This window comes from Anomalospiza imberbis, chromosome 2 (genome assembly GCF_031753505.1).
Source record: "Anomalospiza imberbis isolate Cuckoo-Finch-1a 21T00152 chromosome 2, ASM3175350v1, whole genome shotgun sequence".
Taxonomy (NCBI): domain Eukaryota; kingdom Metazoa; phylum Chordata; class Aves; order Passeriformes; family Viduidae; genus Anomalospiza; species Anomalospiza imberbis.
In genome coordinates this window covers 73,761,092-73,784,375 of record NC_089682.1, presented here as the reverse complement: position 1 = coordinate 73,784,375, position 23,284 = coordinate 73,761,092, and the positions used below count along the sequence as shown (strand labels likewise).

At 43.5% G+C, this 23,284-nt stretch overlaps 1 protein-coding gene and 1 long non-coding RNA gene across 2 annotated transcripts; one reads left to right on the top strand and one right to left on the bottom strand.

The window, feature by feature from the left end:
• Nucleotides 1–413: 413 nt before the first annotated feature.
• GDPD4 (glycerophosphodiester phosphodiesterase domain containing 4) lies at nucleotides 414–14,440 on the bottom strand. Its single transcript, XM_068181722.1, has 11 exons — nucleotides 14,407–14,440; nucleotides 12,214–12,307; nucleotides 10,514–10,571; nucleotides 9,934–10,016; nucleotides 8,925–9,075; nucleotides 8,016–8,240; nucleotides 7,048–7,205; nucleotides 4,725–4,872; nucleotides 3,522–3,604; nucleotides 1,911–1,996; nucleotides 414–1,409 (listed from the first exon to the last, which is right to left on the bottom strand). The coding sequence occupies exons 3-11, from the start codon at nucleotides 10,565–10,567 to the stop codon at nucleotides 1,378–1,380; spliced, it is 1,020 nt and encodes a 339-aa protein (XP_068037823.1). The 5' UTR covers nucleotides 10,568–10,571; nucleotides 12,214–12,307; nucleotides 14,407–14,440; the 3' UTR covers nucleotides 414–1,377.
• Nucleotides 9,008–9,396, top strand: LOC137469198 (uncharacterized). The gene is made up of 2 exons (XR_010996396.1): nucleotides 9,008–9,145; nucleotides 9,313–9,396. It is a non-coding gene; the product is annotated as an uncharacterized lncRNA (long non-coding RNA).
• Nucleotides 14,441–23,284: the final 8,844 nt, after the last annotated feature.

Below are 23,284 nucleotides of genomic sequence, written 5' to 3'. Positions count from 1 at the left end.
AACCCACACACTCCCCACCTCCTACTTTTGCGGCTCACATTCCCTATGTGAGTGGTACCCATGAAAAGTTATGAACCACCTATGTATGCAAGGCACAGGAGGGGGATTTAACACCATCCACTCCCCATAGACCTGGAGCAGCTATACAGCATTTCATCAGCCCTTTAGCCTTTTTCCAAAGGTGGATCTTCATTTTTCGCATTTCTAGCCTCCAGAATACTCCAGAGTTGCAACTTGGAAATGTTTGTGTGCTTCTCAGCACAGATAACTCTGAAACTTAATGCTGCCCTCTCACTTGTAATCACTTCATTTAACAAAAGATTCATGTATAAGAAATGTCTGTAGTCTGGATCAGGTAAAGACTACTGTATTCTTTCTCCTTCCCAGTTTGCTGAAATAAGAACAAAACAGGATAGGAGAGATCAAATGTATTTAAAACATCACTTGCAATTTACAAAAAACATATTATCTCTTCAAGTAGAAAGATATGGCTTAAACCTGAGAGATGTTTACATCTCCCTTACAGAGCATAGGCCCCCTCCCCACTGCCAGCACCCACTGGGAGAAATGAAAATTGGAATAAATCCCAGGCTATAGTACAGGTGTACAGTACAGTGTTTGCTTCCCAAGGGAAAAGCAAACACTTGGGGGGACCAATTCATACACAGCTCCATCCTTCTGAAGAAAAGTGGTTCTTACTGGTCATAGTCCCAGTAGCTACATGGCCAAGACACCAAAAAGTCCTCAGCCCTCACATGTCCTTGCCAACAGACAAGGGGAAGAGGTTGTCCTGTTAGGCTCTGTGGCAGGGCAAGAGTGGGGAAAAGGAAAACCAAAGTTGCTCCTGCCTCTGTTATGGAAAGGTACCGATTGTCATGACCCAGCTAGCAGCACCTGACTATCGTGGTGGGGATATTGCTCTCTTGGGGATGGAGGACACCTGCAAGGGGGGAGGATGGGAGGTAGTGTGTGAAGAGGCTGGTCTGATACGAGAAATCTGGGCACCTGAGAACAAGGAGGACTGGAGGATGCTCAGATGTTTGCAGCATGTGTGGAAACAGGGCTTACGCACAGCAGGAATGATTGCCCTGTGAAATGCCAGTGGTCTCGGGTAAATGGTGGCTCCCATGCAGTCGGTGCATCTCACCGTAATGCAGTTTCTTCAAGGCTGCAACTCCATCTGCACTCTCCTGCACCCCAAGGATCGCTGACAGGCGTGGGAATGTGAGAAAAGCTGTAGCAGAGGAAGGTTGGTGCTCATCTCCAGTAGGGCCATGAAGGCAAATGGCTCCTCCTCATCAGGTAGATCTGAGCCCCCACCAGCTGGTCTCCCTGGCCTCATTGAGATGGCAGGGCCATGTCCCCTCTCTGCCCATGTCAGGCCAGGACAGCAGGCATATCACTGAGCTCTGGAAAAGGAGACATGCAGTGAGCTACCAAACATCTGCATCTGTTCTGACAGCTACTGTGAGCAAACAGAACCTGTTTGAAAATGCATGCAGCCCAGGTTGGGTAATTTTGTCTGGATGATAGCTGTTTGCTCCATGGGTGCAGAAATGTGGTGCATGGGAGGGTCCTCAGCTAATTCCACCCTGCCTGGTAGAACCAAGAGTTCTCAGTGCCTCCAGAGTCTCTTTTCACAGCATTGCAGAGTAATGAGTGTTGGAGGGGACATATAGAGGTGCCTGCTCCAGCCTCTGCTTGAAGCAGGGCCAATTGGATTGAGCTGCTACAGGGTCTGGGGATGAGATAACCCAGACTGCATCCTTCCTCATAACCTTCCTTACTTAAGTATGGACACTTCTGTACTTAAAGTATGGACACCCATCAACAACCCACCCATCAGGATCTCAGTACTCCCACAGAGACCACCCTGAGCAGGATGCAGCTGCTATCCTTGCCCTGCTCACCTGTCTTGAATTTGTTGTAGGTGCCACCACTCTCTATCATCGGGTTACTGTCCTGGGCACAGCAGGAGAAATTCTTTTCTCGCCACCTGCATGGGACAAAGCACCTGGGTCAGGCTACTGCCTGCTATGGTGTTCCTCACAGTCCCCTGCTGCCTTGGACAGCTTTTTGCTACTTTGTGAGGGCAGGTATTTTGGGATTTTCTCAGGTTCTTACTGAGAAAGGACTCAAGTGCATGACTGATGTCTAAGCATCCGCACTTCGTGTGTGCAGCAGCATTTTGAAGGCAACTTTCTGACTAAGCCCTGTTTTCTAAGCAAGATTTAAGAGTTCCAAACCCCCCAAAATGTTTACAGACACTGGTTCTAAAGCAGCCAGGCAAATTTTAAAATTGTGATTTTTGGTTTGTTCATAAACCTGACAAGACCACACAGGGCACTGAGGCACTGCTAATGGCCCTTTGGTCCCAATCCCTGGGGATGCCCTTGCTTGGGAAATGCACACAACATGAACATGATCCTAGAGGAGTTGGGCATGGCAAGGTCTGATGGTGATGCTTTACAGGGGTGATTGTGTACCACCCTGAAAACTGTAGCCTTGAAAACAAAGGGAAAGCGGGACTTGGTGAGAGCAGAGCAGGGTAAGAGGGGGAGGAAAGGAAAGAACCACCTTGCCTTGGGAAAAACTTGGATGCTCAGCAAAAATGCCTGTACAGCTGCTAGTTAATCACTGTCAAACTGCTACTAATTAATTTTTTCACCATCCCAGAGCAATATTAGCATGCCAGCCTTTTCCCATGCTAAAGCAAGTCACAGTTAACAGCAACCCAGAGTGCTCACCCAGGGGCTTCCTAAACTTTCTGCTTGTTGCCACCAGCAGTATCATTGTACTGCCAGCACCCTGCAAAAAAACTCCCCTGGGCTGGCTGCTCTGATCCTCCCACCCACCCACAGCCAGCCAGCTGAAGAGCTGAGCCCAGCACATCCTGCTTTCCTTGGGCACTACTGGGATGAGAACACAGACACATACAACTTATACAACTGTGGCAGAGCAGAATATCCAGCAGCCAAATACGACCAGCTGGGGTGAGCCTGTTCCATGAACCCCAGATTCCCCAATAATCTTTGGCGGAGTGGAAGGAAACAAAATGTGGTGTCTGTGACACGGTCAGACATTTTTGTGTGGGAGGATGGATTTCCTGTGGGGGTCTGGCATGTGGAGAGAGACATAGGATGCTGAAATATTAACATTGAGAACTGTCCTAACAAATCAGTCCAATGAAACACTGTCAAATAGTAATAGAAAAATCAGTTCCTTTCTCAGCCCACCAGCTTTGATAATTGGTTTATGTTGCTACTATAAATCCACCAGTTCTCCACTGAATTCTGAGGGCAGACAATGCCTGAGTTGCCAAAATGGAAAGGGAAAATGAGAGCAATCAGGAGAAACAGAGAAGTTTTGGGGGACTTTTGGGTCTTTCTTCCCTTTCCAGAAGGGAAAGCTAATGTTCGCAAGTGTAGTTTTAAACCTTCAGGTCACCTGAAACATTCCTCCTTCCCTCCACCTGGAGCAAAAGATCAGGTTAGGATGGCCATTAACAACTTAGTAGTTACCAGTGCAGAGCAAAGATGAGTGAGATGAGGAATGCAGAGGTCAGATCTGTCAGGATCCACATGATGTTGTACTGCTGTGGAGTCTGGAAGAAAACAACAGAGGTTGTATCCACCACCAAGGACCACAAGATTTGCAAAAAAAGTTATTCAAGCTCTTTCTTCCTGATTGAATATGGTGGCTCAGCTGCCTGGTTTGCATCTGCAGTAACATCCCATGGATGTTTAAAGCACTTTGTGGTACTTCAAAGTGGCCACTCAGCACTGGATGTTGGTGCCAAATCATTCTCCTTCATACAAGCATGTCTGTTGTGTAGCCAGGAAGATTTTACCATATCACAGTGAATGCCACAGAGACCACTTGTTTGTAAGGCAAGTCTTGCACTTCTCAGCTTCACCCCAAATATAATATCAACTGGTGGCAGCTCATTTTCTCTGGCAAAATTGCTCTTTACTGAACATCACAGAGAGCCTGGGGGTCTTCCACCTTAAGTCTAAGAGCATCTGAAGATTCATCCTTAGATTGGACTTCCACCCAAACTTAGAATGGACTGAAACACTGCACTTCTCTGGAGAGGAGCATTGTATAATCTAATTCAAGACTGAAGCCAACTGTTTAAAGCCCTTAAAAAGAATCTGGTGGGACCAATGCCACCAGAGCTTCTTGGTCGTACAGGAGAAGGCATAATAACATATAGAGAAATTATGTGAAAATTCCTCCGAGAAGGAAGGCTTATTTCTGTGGTTGTTTCCCTTGGACTTGCCGAACAAGACCAAGTTTGACAAGGGCAGTGAGACGCTCTGGGAAAAGAGAAACTTTTGACATCAGTAAGGTGCTTCAAAAGCTTAGAAATGGAAATCCTCATGCATCAACTTGTGTCCCCAAAGGCCCTTCCTTTCTTCCTGCACAAGTCTCAGTATGACTTTTTTCCTGTATTTCAAGGCCTAAGGTGATAATCCAAACAAATAGGGTGCTTCATCCTGAGCCAGGAGAAGAGAGAAGGGTCTGGTAATACCTGTATAAGGGTCTGGTAATACTTGGCTTTGAGGTTCTGGGTAAGCCAGGTTTCAACTCAGGTCCTTCTTATGCAAATAATCCTTAAAGGATGCTTTATCTGTGTGTGAACTGGCCCATCGTCTCCAAAGGTAATCATGAACATCCCAACCCTATTTCCCACCCCTGAGACACAGAAGACTTCCACTTACCATGAGGAAGAGGGGCTGGCTGAGATCCTTCAGCAAGTGGACGGCATTGGTGGTCACAGAGTGTGCCCCAGAGCACCATGCCAGGGAATAGAGCCATGGCTCGTTGACCACATAGAAGTTGGTGGTGATGTTTGCCTCAGCATATTTCCTTTAAAAGACCAAAAGGCAACAACCTTCATTGAGCAAGGAGATTAGCACTTCCTTCGGGCTTACTCAAGGAGATTCAGGAAGATCATGGGAAATGGCTGTAATCTTCTGTAGGAAGTGCTTACTTTAGGACCTAGATAAGGAACATAAAGGAAAGCCAACCAGCCAATAATTAATCATTAACAATTGGTCAAAACAGAATAGCTGAACAGTTGGAAACAAATGCAGATAAAATGCCCAAAAGGCCAAAAGCTTTCTAATCCTTCTGCCATATGAATCAATGTAACAATGCATTTGTAAAGGAGGCTGTGGCCACGTGGGGGCCAGTCTCTTCCTTTAAAAGGCAATCGAAATATTATGTTCTACCATTCTTTCTGCATGGAAGATCTTCAAGCAATAGAACAAAAAGAAATGCACCCAAGCTTCACCAGGGAAGGTTTAGATTGGACATTAGGAAAAAAATTCTTAATATCAAGGGTTATCAAGCTTTGGAATCAGCTGCCCAGGGAAGTGCTGAAAGTATCATCTCTGGACATACTTAAAACATGTAGATGTGGCACTTGTGGACGTGGTTTAGTGGTGGGTTTGGCAGTGATGGGATAATGGTTGGCCTTGATGGTCTTGGAGATCTTTTAAATCAAAACCATTCATGTTATTCTATAATCTTCCCACTGTGTGTTTCAAACCACCACAGAATCACAGAATAGCCTGAGTTGGAAGGCACACAGAAGGCCACAGAGTCCAACTCTTCAGTTAATGGCTCAGGTAGGGATTGAACCCACAATGATGGTGTTGGTTAGAGCACCTGAGTTGGTTAGACCAGCTGAGCTAATCTTCGAAGCTGGCCACCCAAGGCTGTTATGGTCGCTCTATCAACGCATCATTTCTCAAGATATTATAAGCTATTGAAACTTAATATGAAGTAAGTTCATTCCTTGTATAAAGGTAATGTATCATCAAAATCAGCATTTATAAATCTACCTAGGAACTATCCAAGTTTTACCCAAAGGGATCTGTCTATGTTTTTTTATAGCCTTTCAGCCTGGAGAAAAGAAGGCCCTGAGGAGACCTTAGAGCACCTTCAATTACTGAGATGGGCTAAAAGAGAGCTGGAGAGGGACATTTTACAAGGGCATTAAGTGAAAGGACAAGGGGGCATGGCCTTAAACTGAAGGGGGAAAGTTTTAGATAAGACATTAGGAAAAAATTCTTAACTGTGAGGGTGGTTGAGACACTGGTACAGACTGCCCAGAGAGGTTGTGGACTTCCCATCTTTGGAGGTGTTTAAGGTCAGGCTATGGGGCTCTGAGAAACCAGGTCTAGTGGGAGCTTTCCTGCCCATGGCAGGGAGATTGTAACTAGATGGTGCTGAAAGTCCCTTACAACCCAAACCATTCTATAATTCTATGATTTTACATCCCGTAACAATTACAATTGAGAAAACATGAACATTACTCTTGTCCAAAGTATTAAAGTTTTTCATTTCTTTTTCATTTAAATTAGACTTCAATGGTTTTTTGCATTGGAAAAAGAAAAAGAAATCCTATTTACAAAAGGAGAGCTGGACAGGTAATGCTGGGGTTCTTTTGGTGGTTTGTTGGATTATTTTGCCATGTGAGAGTAGCATTTTGAGAACTCCTGCAATGAATGTGGAGCCTTTCATCATAGAAATGGCATTTTCAGTGTGTCACATGCAACAGAGTACTGGTAGTAACAGACAAGAAATGCTTTCTCCAAAACACTGGCTACCAGCAGGTGATGGTCTCTCACCACAGCATTATACACTCCCACTGGTGTTTGTGGAAGAGCCATGGGAGGTTATATATTTGTTTATTCTCCTTGATTTGGTGTTGGTGGGACTGGGGATGGCACAAATAAAAAGACAAGAAATCAGGATACAGCTGTGTTGTTCTTACCAGAAGATCCTCAGATCCTGTTCAATATGGAATTGAGGACAGCCAGATTTAATTACATATGCCACCTCTTAATCAACAGTAGGAGTGAACTGCAGCCTGTCACCCTTAAAATGCATCAAGGATGGCTACTTGATCTGAACGACCTATTCCCAAAATATTATAGTCTCTAGAACTGGTCACTGGAGGGAGACATTGCCCCATGCTTGAGGCAAACATAGTCCAGATGCACCCCAAAGATTGCACTTGGGGCTGAAACCTACCGGATATCTTCACTGGACATGTCAGTGTAGACCAGATTGAGTTTGACGATATTGTGCTTTAATAGGTCTTCTATTGGTGCCTTTCTGCCCATCGTGTGCTGAAACCCTGGAGCAACGGATTGAACAAAGGACCTCACGCTGTTATGCAGCCACAGGACCTGCAGGCAACAAGAGGAACCAGTAAATTCTCAGCAGAAGAATGCATGACCCTGATATGCCCCACTGTTCACACAAGCCCAGTATAGATAACGTCTTGAGGTACTTAACCCAGTCTGTCAAATTTTCTCCCAATGTTTCTCCCAATGATCAAATAATATTCAGATGCAGGGTTAGAACTTGCAAGTCACTTTTATCGAGAAATAAGTATCCACTCTTCCTTGCTTATCCACTGGAAAACAGTGAGTACGTTTCACACAGCCCAACAAAAGAAGCAGTGTTGAAAATGAATGAAAATACAGCTTTGGTTTATGGAAAAGGCAACCGAAAATTTTCTGTTCTACCATTCTTCCAGCATGGAAGAAAAGATCTTCAGCAGATACAGATAACTCCCCAGGCATCAATGGGTACATAAACTGATTCCCATGAGTTTAGCATTCATCCACTGCCAGGGGGAGGAAGGCAATAAAGACTCACAATTTATTTTAATTTAAGCCAGGAATTTTTATGCAATATATAAAACAAGCATGGGTAGCAGGGAATAGACTGACAATTATTACATTTATGAAGGGGTGCTGTTTAGGGGCTAAGGCATGAGCTGGTATATATACTGCCTTCTTTCCTGTGCTGCTGAAGGATTACACTACTGTGAACCTTCTGAGGAACTAATATTAGGAATATACTCCAAATGATGTCTTTTAAATCAAGTGAAACGCAACAGGCCAATTCTATGCAGGTGAAATCATGCAGAGTCCACCCCAAAGCCCACTGAGGAGAGCAAGAAAAAGGGATATGGAGTGAGGCCACCCTACCAGATGGCGTTTAATCTTCGACTCTTTGAGGATGACATCCAGGACTTTGCGGAGCCACAAGTTCCTGTAAGGATGTTTCTCTGGAGGGCGGTAGAGATCAAATATCACAAGTTTATTGTGACTGTCTGCGAGGCGCAAAAAACTACTTAGCGTGTAAATGGACTGATTCATTGCCTGGGTTTGATCTGCCTTTGACAGGGAGCCCATCCCTACAAATGGTTTGTTCTAGAAACAAACAGATATAAAAAAAAAAAGGAAATCAATAAGGTAGTTTACCCTGGGAGTCAGCTGTATCTCTAAGAGGGAAAAAGTTTTATGTCAGGCCTCAACACGTGGGGATATTTTATTTTCCTTATTTCTTCTACATAAGAAATGGGGGAAGCTAACCCGGGCTGTGAGGACATTGCTTCTGGGACCTAAATTGCATAGTTCAAAGCTAGCTTTGCTGTGCTTCTATGTCCCACCTTGTTAGCTCTGAATATTATAAACAGCACATTGCACAAATAGCTCTTTTCTTCTTCTCCTAGCTCATGAGCTCTGCTGCTTGGCATGATAAGGTGACACAAGAACACCCACCAGCCAATTGTTACAGGTCTTCTTAGCCTGAAGGCAAACTGGACAAAGCAAAGAGACCCAAATTGACAGACTTACACTGACTTATTTGAATTTTGACTCAACTAGCCGTTCCTCTTCTAACACTGATGCTGTTAAATAACAGACAGCTGGTGTCTCTTTTACATCCAGTTGGTGATAGTCACGAAATCATAGAAAAGTTTGCATTGAAAGAGACCTTTAAAGCTCATCTAGTCCATGCTCCCTGCAATAAACAGGGATGTGTCCAACTGGATCAGGTTGCCTAGAGTCCAATTCAACTGACCTTATATGCTTCTAGCCCTTTATGATGCTTACCTTAAGGAACCACGTTCCAGCATTCAATTTCTGCAGGGCATCCCAGGAGAAAAACGAAGCAGCTTTACCAGTGTCATTAGGGTAGACCTCTTCGATGTTAGTTGTCCTTCTCAAGGTGTCATCATGCATGAGGAAAGGAACCCCATCGTAGCTGCCAGAGAGCAAGAGTTCAGGTCACCTGGGGAGCAGGTTCATTCACAGCATGAGCAGACTCAAGCCAAGTCAGAAGAACATGTGGGCCACTGTGAATGCAGCAGAGTACAGCAGTTCTTTGCAGAATGTGCAATATGAAGGAATGCTGAGGCTCACAACACCAGGTTATTTCCAGCTTAAATACTTCTAGGAGATCTCACAGAAGTCATGTTTGTCTGTGTCTCAGTTTCCCCAGGGGCAACGTGAAGGGGGTGAGCTTTTTGCCTGCTGACTCCCTCAAAAATGGTTAGTAACTTATGGTTGAAATCTCTTTTTGCTGCCATCAAAGTGTTTCTGTGGCTTTCAGAGGACTGAATTCTGAATGGATAGTGACAGAAACACAAAATTTTCTTTTATAGAAAGATCCAGTTTAGTAGAACGTCCAAATGTTAGTGTTTTTCTCATTCAGAGCCTATGAACAGCTCATCCTGCACAGAATGTTAGCATTTCACAGCAATGAAAGACAATTAAAGATCTAATAATTAGGGCAATGCTGCTATAAATCTGAACGCAATTTTCTGTTGTAGACCTGATATAACCCTCACTGTGACCTGGAAGTCAGGCGAGATTAGAGGCTTGTTTTTATTCTCTGCCAAGCATTTAAAACACACTGTAGAAATAACGATTGTTAAACCAATAGCTGCAGTTTATTGACTTGCCTGAGAACAACCATGCCCTACAGCCCCTGTCATCACATGACAGCTGAGGGACTGTCCCAGCCATCAGTAAATCCCAGCTGCCTGGAGCTGTATGTCTCCAAGGACAGCTCTTAAAAGAACCAGTGTACATTCTGTGACACACAATGTTTTGCCCTCACCTTATGGTGACATCTGTTTCAAGCCCATCCCCACCATGCTCAATTGTCTTCAGAAATGACATCTCAGTGTTTTCTGGTGCCAGCTGGAAAAAAAGGCACATGAGCAGATAATTTTCAAACACACTCTGGAGGACTCTGCAAATACTTTCTGTCTCTCTGTAACATCTGTTTTTAATTAAGGAAGCATCATTATATTGCTAAAGTCTACTGTTTGTTTTCTTCCACTTTAGCCAAACCCATTGTGTAGAAGAATAACAGAATCATAGAATGGTTTAGGTTGGAAGGAGCCTTGAAAATCACCCTATTCCAATTCCCCTGTCAGGGTAGAGACACCTTCCACTAGTCCAGGTTGCTCAGGGCCCTCTCCAACCTGGTCCTGTCCCTCAGGAGCATTGTTTTCCTTGTTAGCCAACCCACGCAGTGATGCCTTTGGCTTGCAGTCCCAATGACCAGAAATGTTTCCCACCCTCCACAGATTTAATGGGAAAAAAATAAAAAACAACAAAAAGTAACAACAAAAGATGATGATGAAAGTAGCAACATACAGGATGAAGAAATGACATAACTTCTTCAGACCTACCATTGGTGCTCCACGGTGTCCAATGAGGGCTGGCTTTGGTCCAAGTGTTCCCATCTCTCTGATGCAAGGAGAGTACATCCCCAGAGGTATCAAGAAAAGAAAGAGAAGGATAGCCAGGTATGGACCAACAATTATCACCTGAGTAACTGAAAGAATTTGAAGGAGGAAGGCTAGAGTTAATCAACATCATAACATACGAGTCTGCCTTGCCACTTAACTTTTAATACAGTCCTCCAGCTAAGTAGCTTTTGGGCTTTGTCCTATCCCTTTTTCCTTTCCTTCTACCCCTAATTTTCACTTTCTCTCTAAATAATACAACCCAGGAAAACAAATTGGTCAAAGTAAGGATGCAGTCTAAGTCAGGACTGTAGGTTTTAAGCTTTAATTACATCTCAAAATGCCTGACAGCAAGATATGGCTTTATTTCTTTTTTTCTTTAGACATGATGCAATGAAATCTTCTCCATATGTAGAAACACAATCTTCAACAGAAGGATGCTAATTTTTTTCTTACTCAGATGAGAACAAGCACCATCTTCGAGTTTCATTCACAATGAAGAAGAGTAGCTACCTCTCCTTCAATTATGTTGCAACTCCTTACTATGAGTACTTTCCTAGTTCATTCAGATGGTTGGTAGTGACCTTCTGTGTGTGACCTAGATTATCCTACTGACCCTGAGAGCATGGATATTGCACCTCAGAAACTTGCCAACTCATTATCTATGGTCTTCTCTGGAGTCTGTTGACACATTGCCCAAGAGCCCCAGGAGTCCTCCTCAGGGGTCAAGACAGTTCTTCTGAGAAATGAGCACCTATGCACAACACCTCTTTCTTTAATGGGTACCACCATAACTCTGTACCAGTGGCTCTGAAAGAATTTGGGCTTACGCTAAGATTATGATGTACTAAGCTAGGACTACCTCAGGCATGGTGGTATATAATGTCTATGTGTATTCTCCCCCCAACCTTCCTAGATGCAGTTCAACAAGAAAAGCCTTGGATGGGAAAAAAAATTGTTTTCACCAGTCCATTCCGTCTGTGATTTTTATTGCAAACCACTATCTGAAGATGGGTGTTAGGTAGATAATTTTGGCTATATGGAGAGACAAGAAGAGAAAAATAGACACTCCCAGTCAGGTTCTTCCGCAGTTGCTCCTGGCATCTGGCTTTATCCTTATACATTTGGTCATTCTTCCTAGAGGTGGGCAGGAACTTCATATGAGATAACACTAGGAACTGAGCAAAAAGATCTTTTCCCTATCCCAGCTGGCCTCTCCTGAGATATGCTAATCTGAAATAGTTTGTCTGACTGGACTGGAGATCCCTTCTGTGCACAGCAAGCAAAAATCAGCCCAGGGAGCTGCCACTGGCCGCCTTCTCCTGCAGAGGGCAAAACAAATTTTCACTCATGACTCAGAACATGTGTGCTTCTACTAGTCTCCTCTGCCTCAACACAGATCACTGCCCCAGTATAGGGTAAAACAGTGCAAGGTAACTTGCAAACCAGTAAAACACTGGGACAGCAACAGGGCAGTACACAGCCCAAGCCCCAGCCCTACTAATTTCCCTGGGAGATGCAGAATTTGAAAGTCTCCTCCAGCTGGAGTGCAGGTGTGGGAGGAAAGGGCTCCTGCATGCCTCTTTTCCCATGCTCTTATATATATTTTATCACACAGGAAGCAGGAACCAGAGCTGCCGTACCTTTCTTATCTGCTCTGATGGCATGAAGAGCCACAGGCCAGGCAAGAAGTACCATGATGGCAATTGCCCCTATGTGGAGATAAGGAGCTGTGACCTGGCAAGGAGAAAAAAGTATTTTGGTCAAAGGATGAACTGATGGAAACAATCCCCATCAGAGCTACAGTCCTTACACCTGGATGAGCTCCTGCTGCAGATACCAGCAGTTAACCACTCTCCCTCACCTGTGTGGGATCCACCAACACCTCAGGAGTCAGAGGAGAGACACGTGCCCCTGACCAGGCCAGGGAGGAGTGTGCCCCAACCTAAGGAGCACTCCTCACTTCTTTACTTTCTCCTAAATCAGATGAAGGGGACACAACTACCCTCCTCCACAAAGACATGATTGCCACTACTGATATGCCACAATCTGTGAGCACCTTCCAGTTTAACCCAATACAAACAACTCCAACCCAATCCTATCCAGGCAATAGCTATCTCCACACCACACCACACTGCAGTTATATCATTAAACTGATGTCAACAAAGCTGAGTGATATAATGTGGTATTTACTAGCTATGGTATGAAGCTAACTACTGTGGTATAATAGAAGCAGATATATTAGTTAATATTGCTGGACAGATATAGTTAATAGATTTGATTTCTTTAGTCCTAGGGATTAAACAAGAAGATCATAAAACAAGAATCACTTCTATGCTTAGCATGAATGCGTGAAAAGAGCTGGAAACCAAGCAGAAATACAGAATCTGAACGGCTGTTGGTCTAACACGTTTTTCCTAAAACTAGGCAAATTTGAACTAGAAACCAGTCCATTGTTTTCTCGTGCTCATCAGCGCCCTGTGGTGAATATTCCAGCTAGAACTGACAGTTATTAAGGTATATGCTAGGGAAAAAAAAAACAACTAGGCTTGCAACTCTCCAGATGCAAGCCTTTCCTGTTTCTTAGTACTGATGCTTGATTCTCTAAGCTGGAAGGGTTGAAGGAAGCAGCGGTCACTGGGACATGTTACTGCATGTGACACTGTCTGCCCTGGACACCTTATACCAACCTCTCCTGACCAGAAGCAGGATTCAGTTGTGCACATCTCAGAGGTGCCATCTGAGATGTCCAGAATACCTGAGCTAGATTTGCTGGGCTAATGGACATGACACAGTATCTACAAGAGATTCATGTCCTTTGGGAACAGCAATGGGAGGCCATCTCAAAGGGCATGGACACCTGAAATAAACAGCACCTTTGGGGAACCCAAAAGCTCTTGTGTCTCCTTCTCCTCATCCACCTCCCCTGGTGTCTGTCAGGGGGAGGAGAAGCTGATGGTTTCTCATTACCTTTGTCACTGCATAACCCAGTGGTTAGTGAACTGTAGAACAGGAATGTGCAATTAAACAAACCCGATGAACGCCACATCTTCAATTCCTCTAGCAGTCCACTTGCATTGCTCTCTCAGCCTTCACTAGAACTAAGGCACATAGGGGAGAGGTAATAGACCCAAATAGGACAGAATCATAGAACTGTAGAGTGGTTTGGACCAAGAGCAGCTGTGTAGTCAAAGGCTACATGCTTCCTCCTTCCCAATAGAAGTGAGCGCCTGGATGCTCAGACACTGAACAGCACTAGACAGCTCTTGCCTCCACATTCAGATATGGTAAGAGTTGAGGAGGCCAGCAACTATGAACTCTGACTTCCTGCATCCAGCCTTTTGTCCCACCTGACACCAGTGTTCTCCACCTGCTCCCCAAAAACCCAGTGCGCCTGTGCCCTCAGGAGATTAAGCTCTTCTGAGTCACAAAAGACAGAAACTGTGCTGTACCAGCAGATTGGCATGAGAGATGAGGGAGAAAGTTCTTGCTCCAGCAAACCTACCAGCCTAAGGAGTCTGATTTATCTGAACTAGACAGCTGAAATTTAACATTACACCGACATTTTTGGGGAAGAAAAGAAAAAAGGGCTGTAATTTTCTGTATCTTTCCAAACTGAGACATGTTAAATCACACAGCTTGAAACTCAGCCTCGGGCCTTGGCTTCCTTTCCCCCAACAGGAAATGTAATGTCATAATAAGAGTCTTCTCAGAACATACTTGCTAACAAAAACCACATGAAAAACATCTACCATACAGAATACCTTCTGCCAATTGTCACTAAATACTTCCATAAACAAGCTGCACTTTCAAACAGACCTGCTAACTCCTCTTACCTGGAATGACAGGCGGACAGTTTTCCGGTGATCTCGCCAGAGTACAGATAATGCAAATAGGGATGAGATAGAGAAGCCCAGGACGAGAAAAGTACCAATCTGGGGGGACACAAAGAAGACATAAATCAGCTTCAGCATTTCTGCTTAGGGTATGCCATCCATCTTAGTCACGGCTAATTTAAGCAGCTTCAGATGCATGAGATTGACTGTGCTAGTTCAGAGACAGAGAGATCCAACGAGTCTAAAACCAAATCCACAATGCTATCAGTATGACAGGACTGATTCCAGGAGTTGGGTACTCAACTAAGTCAGCTCTCAGGATTCTCTCTGTAATCAGTGGAGAAAGAGGAATTTCAGAGGTGATCCATTCCTGCTTGCATTATGATGGAATATGCCTCTCTCTCTATTGATATAGATGGAGCCTAGTTGATCAGCTTACATTAAATCCCTAACCTGCAGATGAAATTCATCACTTCTAAACTCAGAAGTAACAAATTCCACCCAAAAGGGACAACAACACAACTTCCTTGTTCTATAAGCAACATTGTAACAGGCTTCAGCAATAACAAACCATCCCATCATTAGGAGATGAGAATTCACTTTTTAACCAAAAAGGTGAGGCAGTGTCTCAGTCAATTCTTAAGCTTATTATTTGGTTTGGTACCAGCACTGTGGTAATGGCAGACCTTTCTTGGTATACCATCTAACTGTTGACAACTAAAGGTAATTGCACCACGGCCCTAACCATTCTTCAGGGCATCTTCTAAGGATCAATACTTTAATAATCTATCCCTAATCTCTTGCACCCAAGAATGCCTCTTTTTTATCATTATTCTTTTTTAAAATTTTTTTGGTTGGTTGGTTTTTTACAATCTGTTTTACAACTTTCTGGTTCTTCTGGAGCCCATTTCTCAATAGTAAAGATCACGCAGTTTCCATTACTTAAATGAAGAAACGCAGGATCAAGCATCTGCATGTTCAGCTATTCCCTCCTCCTGCAGCTTTTGCAATCGCATTGTATCCTACCCTAAACTGCATGGACAGAGAAGCACTTTTAAATGCCTCACATAGCCTCAAAAATTACTTATGGAAGATTATTCTAACCCATAATTTTACAGCAAAAAGTCCCTGATAATTTGTTTCTGTGTCTTCAAAACTCCAGAAGGCATTTCCCAAACCCTAGAATAGAATTAAGAACTACAGACCAGTTTGAGTTGGAAGGGACTTAAAAGATCATCTAGTTCCAGCTCCCCTGCCATAGGCAGGGATGCCAGACACTAGGTCAGATTTCTCAGGGCCCCATCCGGCCTGGTCTTGAACACTCCCAGGGAATCACCCAAAGACCAAAAGGCATAAAGCACCAGGATGCCTTGGAAAAGCCATCTTTCTCTGGAGAGAGAAAGTGGAGAGAGAGAACACTTTTTTCACTGTTGCTGGGGTCTGATCCAGAAAATCATGCAGTGCTTCTTATGAAAACTTTGCTTTTGACTTCCTGTTACCATATGTAGATGAGTCAAATATAGACATCTTCACCTGAATGAGTCACTGCAGGCACCTTTTAGAGTCAGTGGGGAAAAAAGGGTTTTTTGAGTGTGATTCATCTCATCTTAATTTAGAGGCCTATGACCAGCTAGATGAATTGCATCCTCAAAGGATTCATTTTCCTCCACTGAGTGCAAAAGGTGTTTGAGCGATCAGCTCAGGTGGAGATGTCATTTTCATGGGTATCTCAATCTTGTAAGATTAATCTCTTCCCTCTCTTCCTTCTCTCCCATAGTCTAAGAGGTTTTCTGTGCAAAGAAACACCATGGACTCAATTAAAAGCATAAATTAGAGTTACCAGAACGCCCTGACTCTCCCCACCTTGTGACTCCAGTGCAGGTACAGCTGCTGACCTTCTGCAAGCAAACACATCGCGAGCACCTGGGAAATCAAGAAGAGATTGTATGCATCCTGGTGGAAGGTGGTGACATGTGCCCATGAGGCACTTCTGGAATTATTTTTGCATTTGGAAAGTTACTTTACACTAGGTCTTCCTGCAAAATGTCAATGTTTGTTGGACAGGTGTATGGAGAGCAAAGTTTAGTGCTAAAGTAAAAATGCTTCTGAAATGGCCAAGCACATATCAAGACTCCCCTTCAGGATCAAAGACCTTTTCCTGGGTAACAGATAATTGGGCACTTTGGGGTACTTGCTTACAATGACTTTTTGTGAGGAGAGACTGTAAAAGAGGAATGATGGCCAGGGTCAAGTATTATTGTATAAACCAATACAGAACTAACCTTGACTATTTTCTATGCATTTATTGTGATTATAGGCATATCAACCATGGGAGAGAAGCCAGGGAATAAAAAATGCCCCAGAGCAGCACGAAAGTACAGAGTAGACAGCAAAAAAGGCAATTCTTCCACATTAACCGCAGCGAATGTAAGAGACAGGCACATCTCAGACCTGTATCAGAGAAAAGTGTCTTGGGGATTAAATGACTCCAGGTTTTGGTGGTTGGCACATCCCTTCCACCTGATGTCAAGTTGGAGCCCTCGGGGAGGGTTCTCATGAAGCATGCTGTAAACCCTAGCCAGGACAGAGGACAACCTGAGATGCCGTGAATACCAACAAGCCAAGAATACAGCAAGTCAGTCCATGGTTCTCATGCAGAGCTTCTTCACATAATTCCATACCTAAGTGACCAGTGAGTCTGGAGATGAATTTCACCCAAAGAAACACTTCACTGCTGTGAAAATGCACAGGTTTATGCTCAGGAGTCTAAATGCCTGGGGAAACTTCCCAACCACTCTAAACGATCATTTTGGGACCAGGTCTCCAGGACAACTCTCACCAGGTATCAGGGCTTAGAGAAAAGTATCTGTTAGTAGGCATCAGTGCTCCACTGATGCAAATACCTCTAGACTGTGGGATACTGGGATTGTATGAAAACAAGATATACAGATTAGGGAGAAGAGGGTCTTCTCTCCCGAAACTCAACTGCAAGTTGTTTCATATCCATCTACAAACACACTCTCTTTCCAGGATCATACTGATTTGAAGCAAGATGTAAGGCCAGGTTGGATGGGGCTTTGAGAAACATGATCTAGTGGTAGATATTCCTGTACATGACACAAGGGTAGGAATTAGATAACCTTGAAGGTCCCTTCCAACACAACTCATTTTACAATTCTATGATAAACTCAACAGTGAATACAAGTGCTTCTTGACATGTTGGCCTCCTTTAATAGAATAAATGCACCCATGTACATGATGAGTAACATGGGAGCAGTTGAGAGAGAACTGAAATACTGCTAAAGATCTTAAATCAGCCCCATTTAAATAAACTATTCCAGGGTGAAAAAATGAGAGCAAAAAACCACTCTGCTCCTTTGCTTCAAGTGATGTTACACAAAGACCTGGTTCTTGTATACAATAAAGCCAAACATTTAAAACATTCTGAGCCAGAAGGGACCCAAAAGGATCCTCAAAGTCCATCTTCTGGCCCTGCACAAAATCACACCACTATTCTTGAATCAACGAATGAACTAACATGAGTCAGGAACTCATGTTCCTGAGAGCATAGTCCAAATACTTCTTGAACTCAGGGCACCCAGACAGACTTGATCCCATGACTACTTCCCTGCCAAGCCTGTTACAGTGCCCAAAAATCCTCTGGGTGAAAAACCTTTCCCTAATTTTTAACCTAAATCTCCACTGATACTGTTTTATGATATTCCCTCATGTCTTCTCATTGGTCTGTCTACTCCAAATGGCTTCCACACTTTTTCTGGGATTGTCTAATATAAGTACAGAGGCATGAGGGTTTAGGTGATCAGTATGTTTCTGACTAATACTGCCAAGATTAGAGTCAAGGTCCCTTTTGCCAATCTCATCATCTCCCAGAATGTTACAGCCTCCAACTCTTGCATTCTTCTCTTCTGTAAAATGAGGTGTGGAAGTGTCTCCCCTCCACCATCTACCAGCAAACTGGTGATTAAGGGATGCTTCACAGTGGCAAGAGAAATTAATTCACTGCAACGAGAATTTCATTTCTGTCTCCCCCTTTCTGAATGGCTGCCTTGACCACAAGGTTTTTCTGCAAAAGTTGGACAGCAGATGCTTAACTCCACTGTACTTCAGCATGGGAACTACCTTGTAATCATCTCAATACTTCTGATGAGATGTGGGCAGGCTCTGAACCTACACTTCAAGGATGTGCAAGCAGGAACTTAGACACTTGGCTCGTCTGAAACATCTGCTCACTTAGATGTTCACAGCAGCTGGATTCAGGTCCTTATATTCACTCACTTCATGGCAAAAAACTCAGAATTTGTCTGGTACCCCATCCTCTTAGGGATGGAGTTTTTTGAGGTCACATTTTGGATTTCAGTATCAATGTACTATTTTGAGTCCTCTCCATCTACGAATGAAGAGGCCACAACACATTGGAACCTCTTCACATTGTACAGTCACAAGTCACCTTCTCACAAACCTTAGAAAAAAAATGGTTGAACTGCAAAGAGGCAAATGTTATCTGTTGGAGTTTGAAAGACTAAACAAGAAAATATTTTTCTTCTCCAGTGAGCATAAATAGCTCTGTAGTTAGACCACTCAGTTTAACCTTTTAGCCCTAAGGGAGATGAGAAAATTGTCTTGGGGAGCGGTTGAACAACTGAATTAATTGAAATTGATTCTGTGAAAAAATGACAATGATGCATGTGGATGGAGAGTATCTTTGTCCAAGCAGTGGACTTGCTTTGAGCATTTTCAGGTTTTTGTCACCATGAATGTGATGTCTACAAGCTATCAGGGTAGGTGATGGGCAAAGTAAAGCCAGAAAGGAAGATGGAGGATATGAGGTGAAATTGATGTCCTATATGGTTTAGTTAAGTCCTGGTCTTACTCTTAATTACGTAGCTACATCATCCTCTTCCTCTCAAGCCTCTCAGTTCTGTCTAACAAGGCTAACAACATTTGCCTTCCTCAGAAGGGTGAGCATGGATAAACCTGAAAGAATGCAAGTAGTCTGGATGGTATCAGACAACAGGAGAAACTTCAGAGGTTTCAGCCCAGTTTCTAGCATGGGCTATGGTGAGTTAGTCTGATCCTGAGGTTGACTTCAGATTCACAGCCTGCTGAGGCACCATCTCAGATGTATCCATGTCACATGGGCATCTCTGGCAAAGCTCCGAGTTGCCCAAAATAGTATCATAACCACCAAACTATCCACACTACTCCATGGCCCCTAGGAAAGCCAGGTAGGCTTTGCTGAATAATAGTCCATGAGCCACTATGGTGTTACAAAATCCTTGTAATTAACTATTGTTGTTAGTCCCTTTCAGAGCTCAGTCAATCCACATCTCTTACAGTGCTCTTGATCACTGTGGGCATGAACAAGCACCTGTCCTATTTATCACTATGGGGTTTTTTTCACTAGCACTAGAATAAAAGTTCTATTTATTTGTACTTCATCAGGCAAAAAGGACCCCAGAAACCAATTCTGTTAGGTACTACACAGACAAAGCCAAAGAGGTTCCCTGTCATGAGCAATTTACAGAGTGAGTGTATGATGCCACATCAGGGAATGAGTAAGAACAGCAGGAATGGATGATAAAAGCTGGTTGTCTTGGTCACAGAGGTGAGACAAAGCCATAACCTCACCTTCAGCACCTGACATTTCCAAATGAAAGTCAGAGCAGGCATGGGACTGATGTGAACTCCAGTGACTGTAGTCAAAGTGAATTCTTGGCCTATAGCTCTGGATGAAGAAGGTGGAAAAACAGGTGCAAATCTGTCTTTATTTGAGAGCTTTCTTATGAGATAAATAACAGAGGAAAAGGATGAGTAAATAGAAATTTTAGGAACATTTTGAGGTTGGTATGTTTTCCTAACTAAAGCAGACATTATATCAGAAAATTTCACAGGATTTGGAAGAGTGAAGATTCCAGGAACCTCTTTCAGCATAAACTGACCACAACTATAGCCTCTACCTGGAGAAAATCCTCCAGCAAATCAGAGTCAGTCAAGTGGAAAAGTTCTGTTTTCCTTCCTCTAGTAGACCTTTTTATCCAGGATTAGAAGAATAACTCAGCTGTGATGACATATCACCATCGCTACATGACTCAGAGCCCCGTATTTCTCTGCTGACAAAACAACAATTTTTAGTTCCCCCAAATCTAAATCCAGCCACTGCTGGGTCAGCTTTCCTTGGGTTCAAGGAGGAATTGTATGCATTTATCAAAGGGAAATCTTTGAAAGAAATCATAGAAATGACATCTGGCTCAGAGACTCCTGAGCTGATACTGGTCATTTGCAGGTAGATATGGGGATAAAGTACTGTAAACATTGATTGTGTTCCAGATCATCTCCTGACTTTCACTGTCTAAGGATCATATGGGGGACTAGACTGAGCTTTGGTCTAACACATTAAAGCCACCCCTATGTTCACCTTTCAGGACTACAAATCAAGGTCAGCTCACAAGGAGCATTCCTTACCAGTAACAGTGAGATGTATGCGAACAAGACTGCAGCCACAATCAGGATAACAAGAGACCAGAGAAACCAGAAGCCCAGGTTCCCATAGTTATACCTAAAAATAAACCAATAAAATACTGTAAGAATGTTTTTGGTTAGCACCTGGACTAGAGAGGACCAACAGCCCTGTTCCTTGAAATTCTGAAATTTTCTAAGCAATAAAACAAAGAAAGGGGGAGGAATAGCCTACACAATAACATGCAAAAGTGATTAAGAGCCTCCTTCCTAAAATCCCTGATTGTATTAACCATCAGACTAAAATACATTATTAGACCTTTCCTTCCCATAATATTTGAGCAGCTTTAATTTAGTTTTAGGGGCCAGATTTGCATAACTGTTACCTACGTAGTACAGAAAGAAAAGATGTGCATAAATCCTTGATGATTATTTTTTACTTTTGAATTTGGGAACATGGCATTCTCTTTCAGTGAGATAGCTGGTGCAATGACTCTGATTTCAGCCACTACATTTCTTCACATGGAATCGGGGAGAAAGGGAAGGAGGGAAAGAAAGACTCAGAGAAGGAAAGAGTTATTTAGTCCCTTGCATTCAGAATTTTTGTGACGATGATGCTCCCCTTTCTCCTAAATTCACACTTACACCTAAATATTGTACCCAAGCAAAGACCAAGTCTCGGCACCTCCAGAGTCACTGGACATTCAATTTGGATGCTGTACCCAAGAGTTTAAGGTGCAAATCTTTGCTTCATTACTAAAGTGCCCTGTTGCACCACAACTGCTCTGGAGTCATCCTAGTGACCTGTCAAAGGAGTTGGAGAGGAGGAAAAGATGTTACTTACCAGTCAAAGCTGTTGTAGTCATTTTTACCTTCACCCCACGTGTACAGAAAGACCAGAGAAAAGCAGAAAGCTGCAACGAGCAATGGGAAAAACATGCATTCCCGCTGGAGAGGGAGAGGAAGGACAAGCAGTCAGAGCTATGGCCAGCCCACAGCAATCGAAGCAAACGGTAGGTTCTTTTAGGCTATCCCTAAATATATATAGCTTGGTGTTGGAATTCTAACTGAAGTAAATATGGAGAGGAATTCCCATCCTTTCCCTTGTAACCAGGAAAATGTCCTTAAAAGCATACTCTGCATTACTTGTTCTCAGGGAAAATTCATTACTTCCCAAATGAAAGGGATTTTAACCACCTCACATGAGAGGAAATTGCACTGTAGAGCAAGCTTCCTTGCAATTCTTACTGTCCACCTTACCTTATTGTTACTTCTTGAATTTGATTCTATGGCTTTGAGAGGTTTCACTGGCCAGGAGAGGTTGGTGCAAAGTCCACATTCATTAGCTGTGTGGTGGCACAGACAAATTGAGCCTGCCACAGAAGCAGCAATTCATCAAGCACTTAGAGCAAAACCTAACAGCCCAACAGATCCCAGTGGACTCCAAATGATATTGGGCTGGGACTCCATGTCATCAACCCCTTGTCTGCTTAGACTTCCCTGCCCCAGTACAGAAATCCAAGTCTGTGCTGACTTTGAGCTCACTTACCATGTTGCAGCAGCATTTCCCAGGCTCAGTCCTTTCACGCTGGTACCGCTTCCACCGGCAGCTGTAGAAACCAGCCAGGCAGGAGATGAAGGGCTGGTGCTCGTACCTCTGCAGCAGGCGCCGACGGACCACCTTCAGCTTCCCAAACTTGAGCCTCTTGAGGCTGGGACTGGCCTCCATCTGAGTGGCTTTATCTCATCTTCCTCCTGAAACAAGAACACAAGTTTTACAGGGAGACTGTTGGGTAAGCTTTCCATATTTGAGGATGGAGGGGAAGCTTTCCCAAGCAGATGCTCAGACCAGTAGAAAGTGATGCTGAGGACATCCCATCTAATTTTATATACCAAAGTGAGATGGCCAGCTGAGAAGGATGGTGACAGTCAGTGGTGCTACTGGTTGTAACTTAGGTGCTCTGAATCATCTTTGATGCTACCTCTGCCTCCTTTTGGCTATACAGGAGATTCTGGGAAATGAATTCATTAACTTAAGCACATTTCAAATTATGCCATATGAACCTGAATCTAGGATTAGCTATGGGAATTATTCAGCATCACTGTGATCTGTTTGAAACATGCTCAGTTTAACTAGCTCATGTAGAAAAGGCACTAAACCTTCCCAGGTACACAGCTCTCTTATCCTGGCAAAACTGCAGCACTGCAGAGACTGATCCCTTAAGAAGTCATTATTACCTGGCTGAAACAACTTTACTTGGAAGAGATTTTAAAGTGTAGAAAGACCAGCTGCAAAGATGTACATGTGGGAGATCTATTCATAATCATAATTAAAAACAAAGAACTTGGTGGTAAATTGCAACCAGTGTAGTTACAGTGAAGAAAATAGCACAGGGACTAG

Coding starts and splice junctions, on each gene's coding strand:
- GDPD4 (XM_068181722.1), bottom strand. CDS start 10,567: ATGGGAACACTTGGACCAAAGCCAGCCCTCATTGGACACCGTGGAGCA. Junction 3,605..4,724: donor GCCAGCCCCTCTTCCTCATG/GTAAGTGGAAGT, acceptor GTTTTCTTCCAG/ACTCCACAGCAGTACAACAT. Junction 1,410..1,910: donor CTACAACAAATTCAAGACAG/GTGAGCAGGGCA, acceptor CTCCTTTTCCAG/AGCTCAGTGATATGCCTGCT.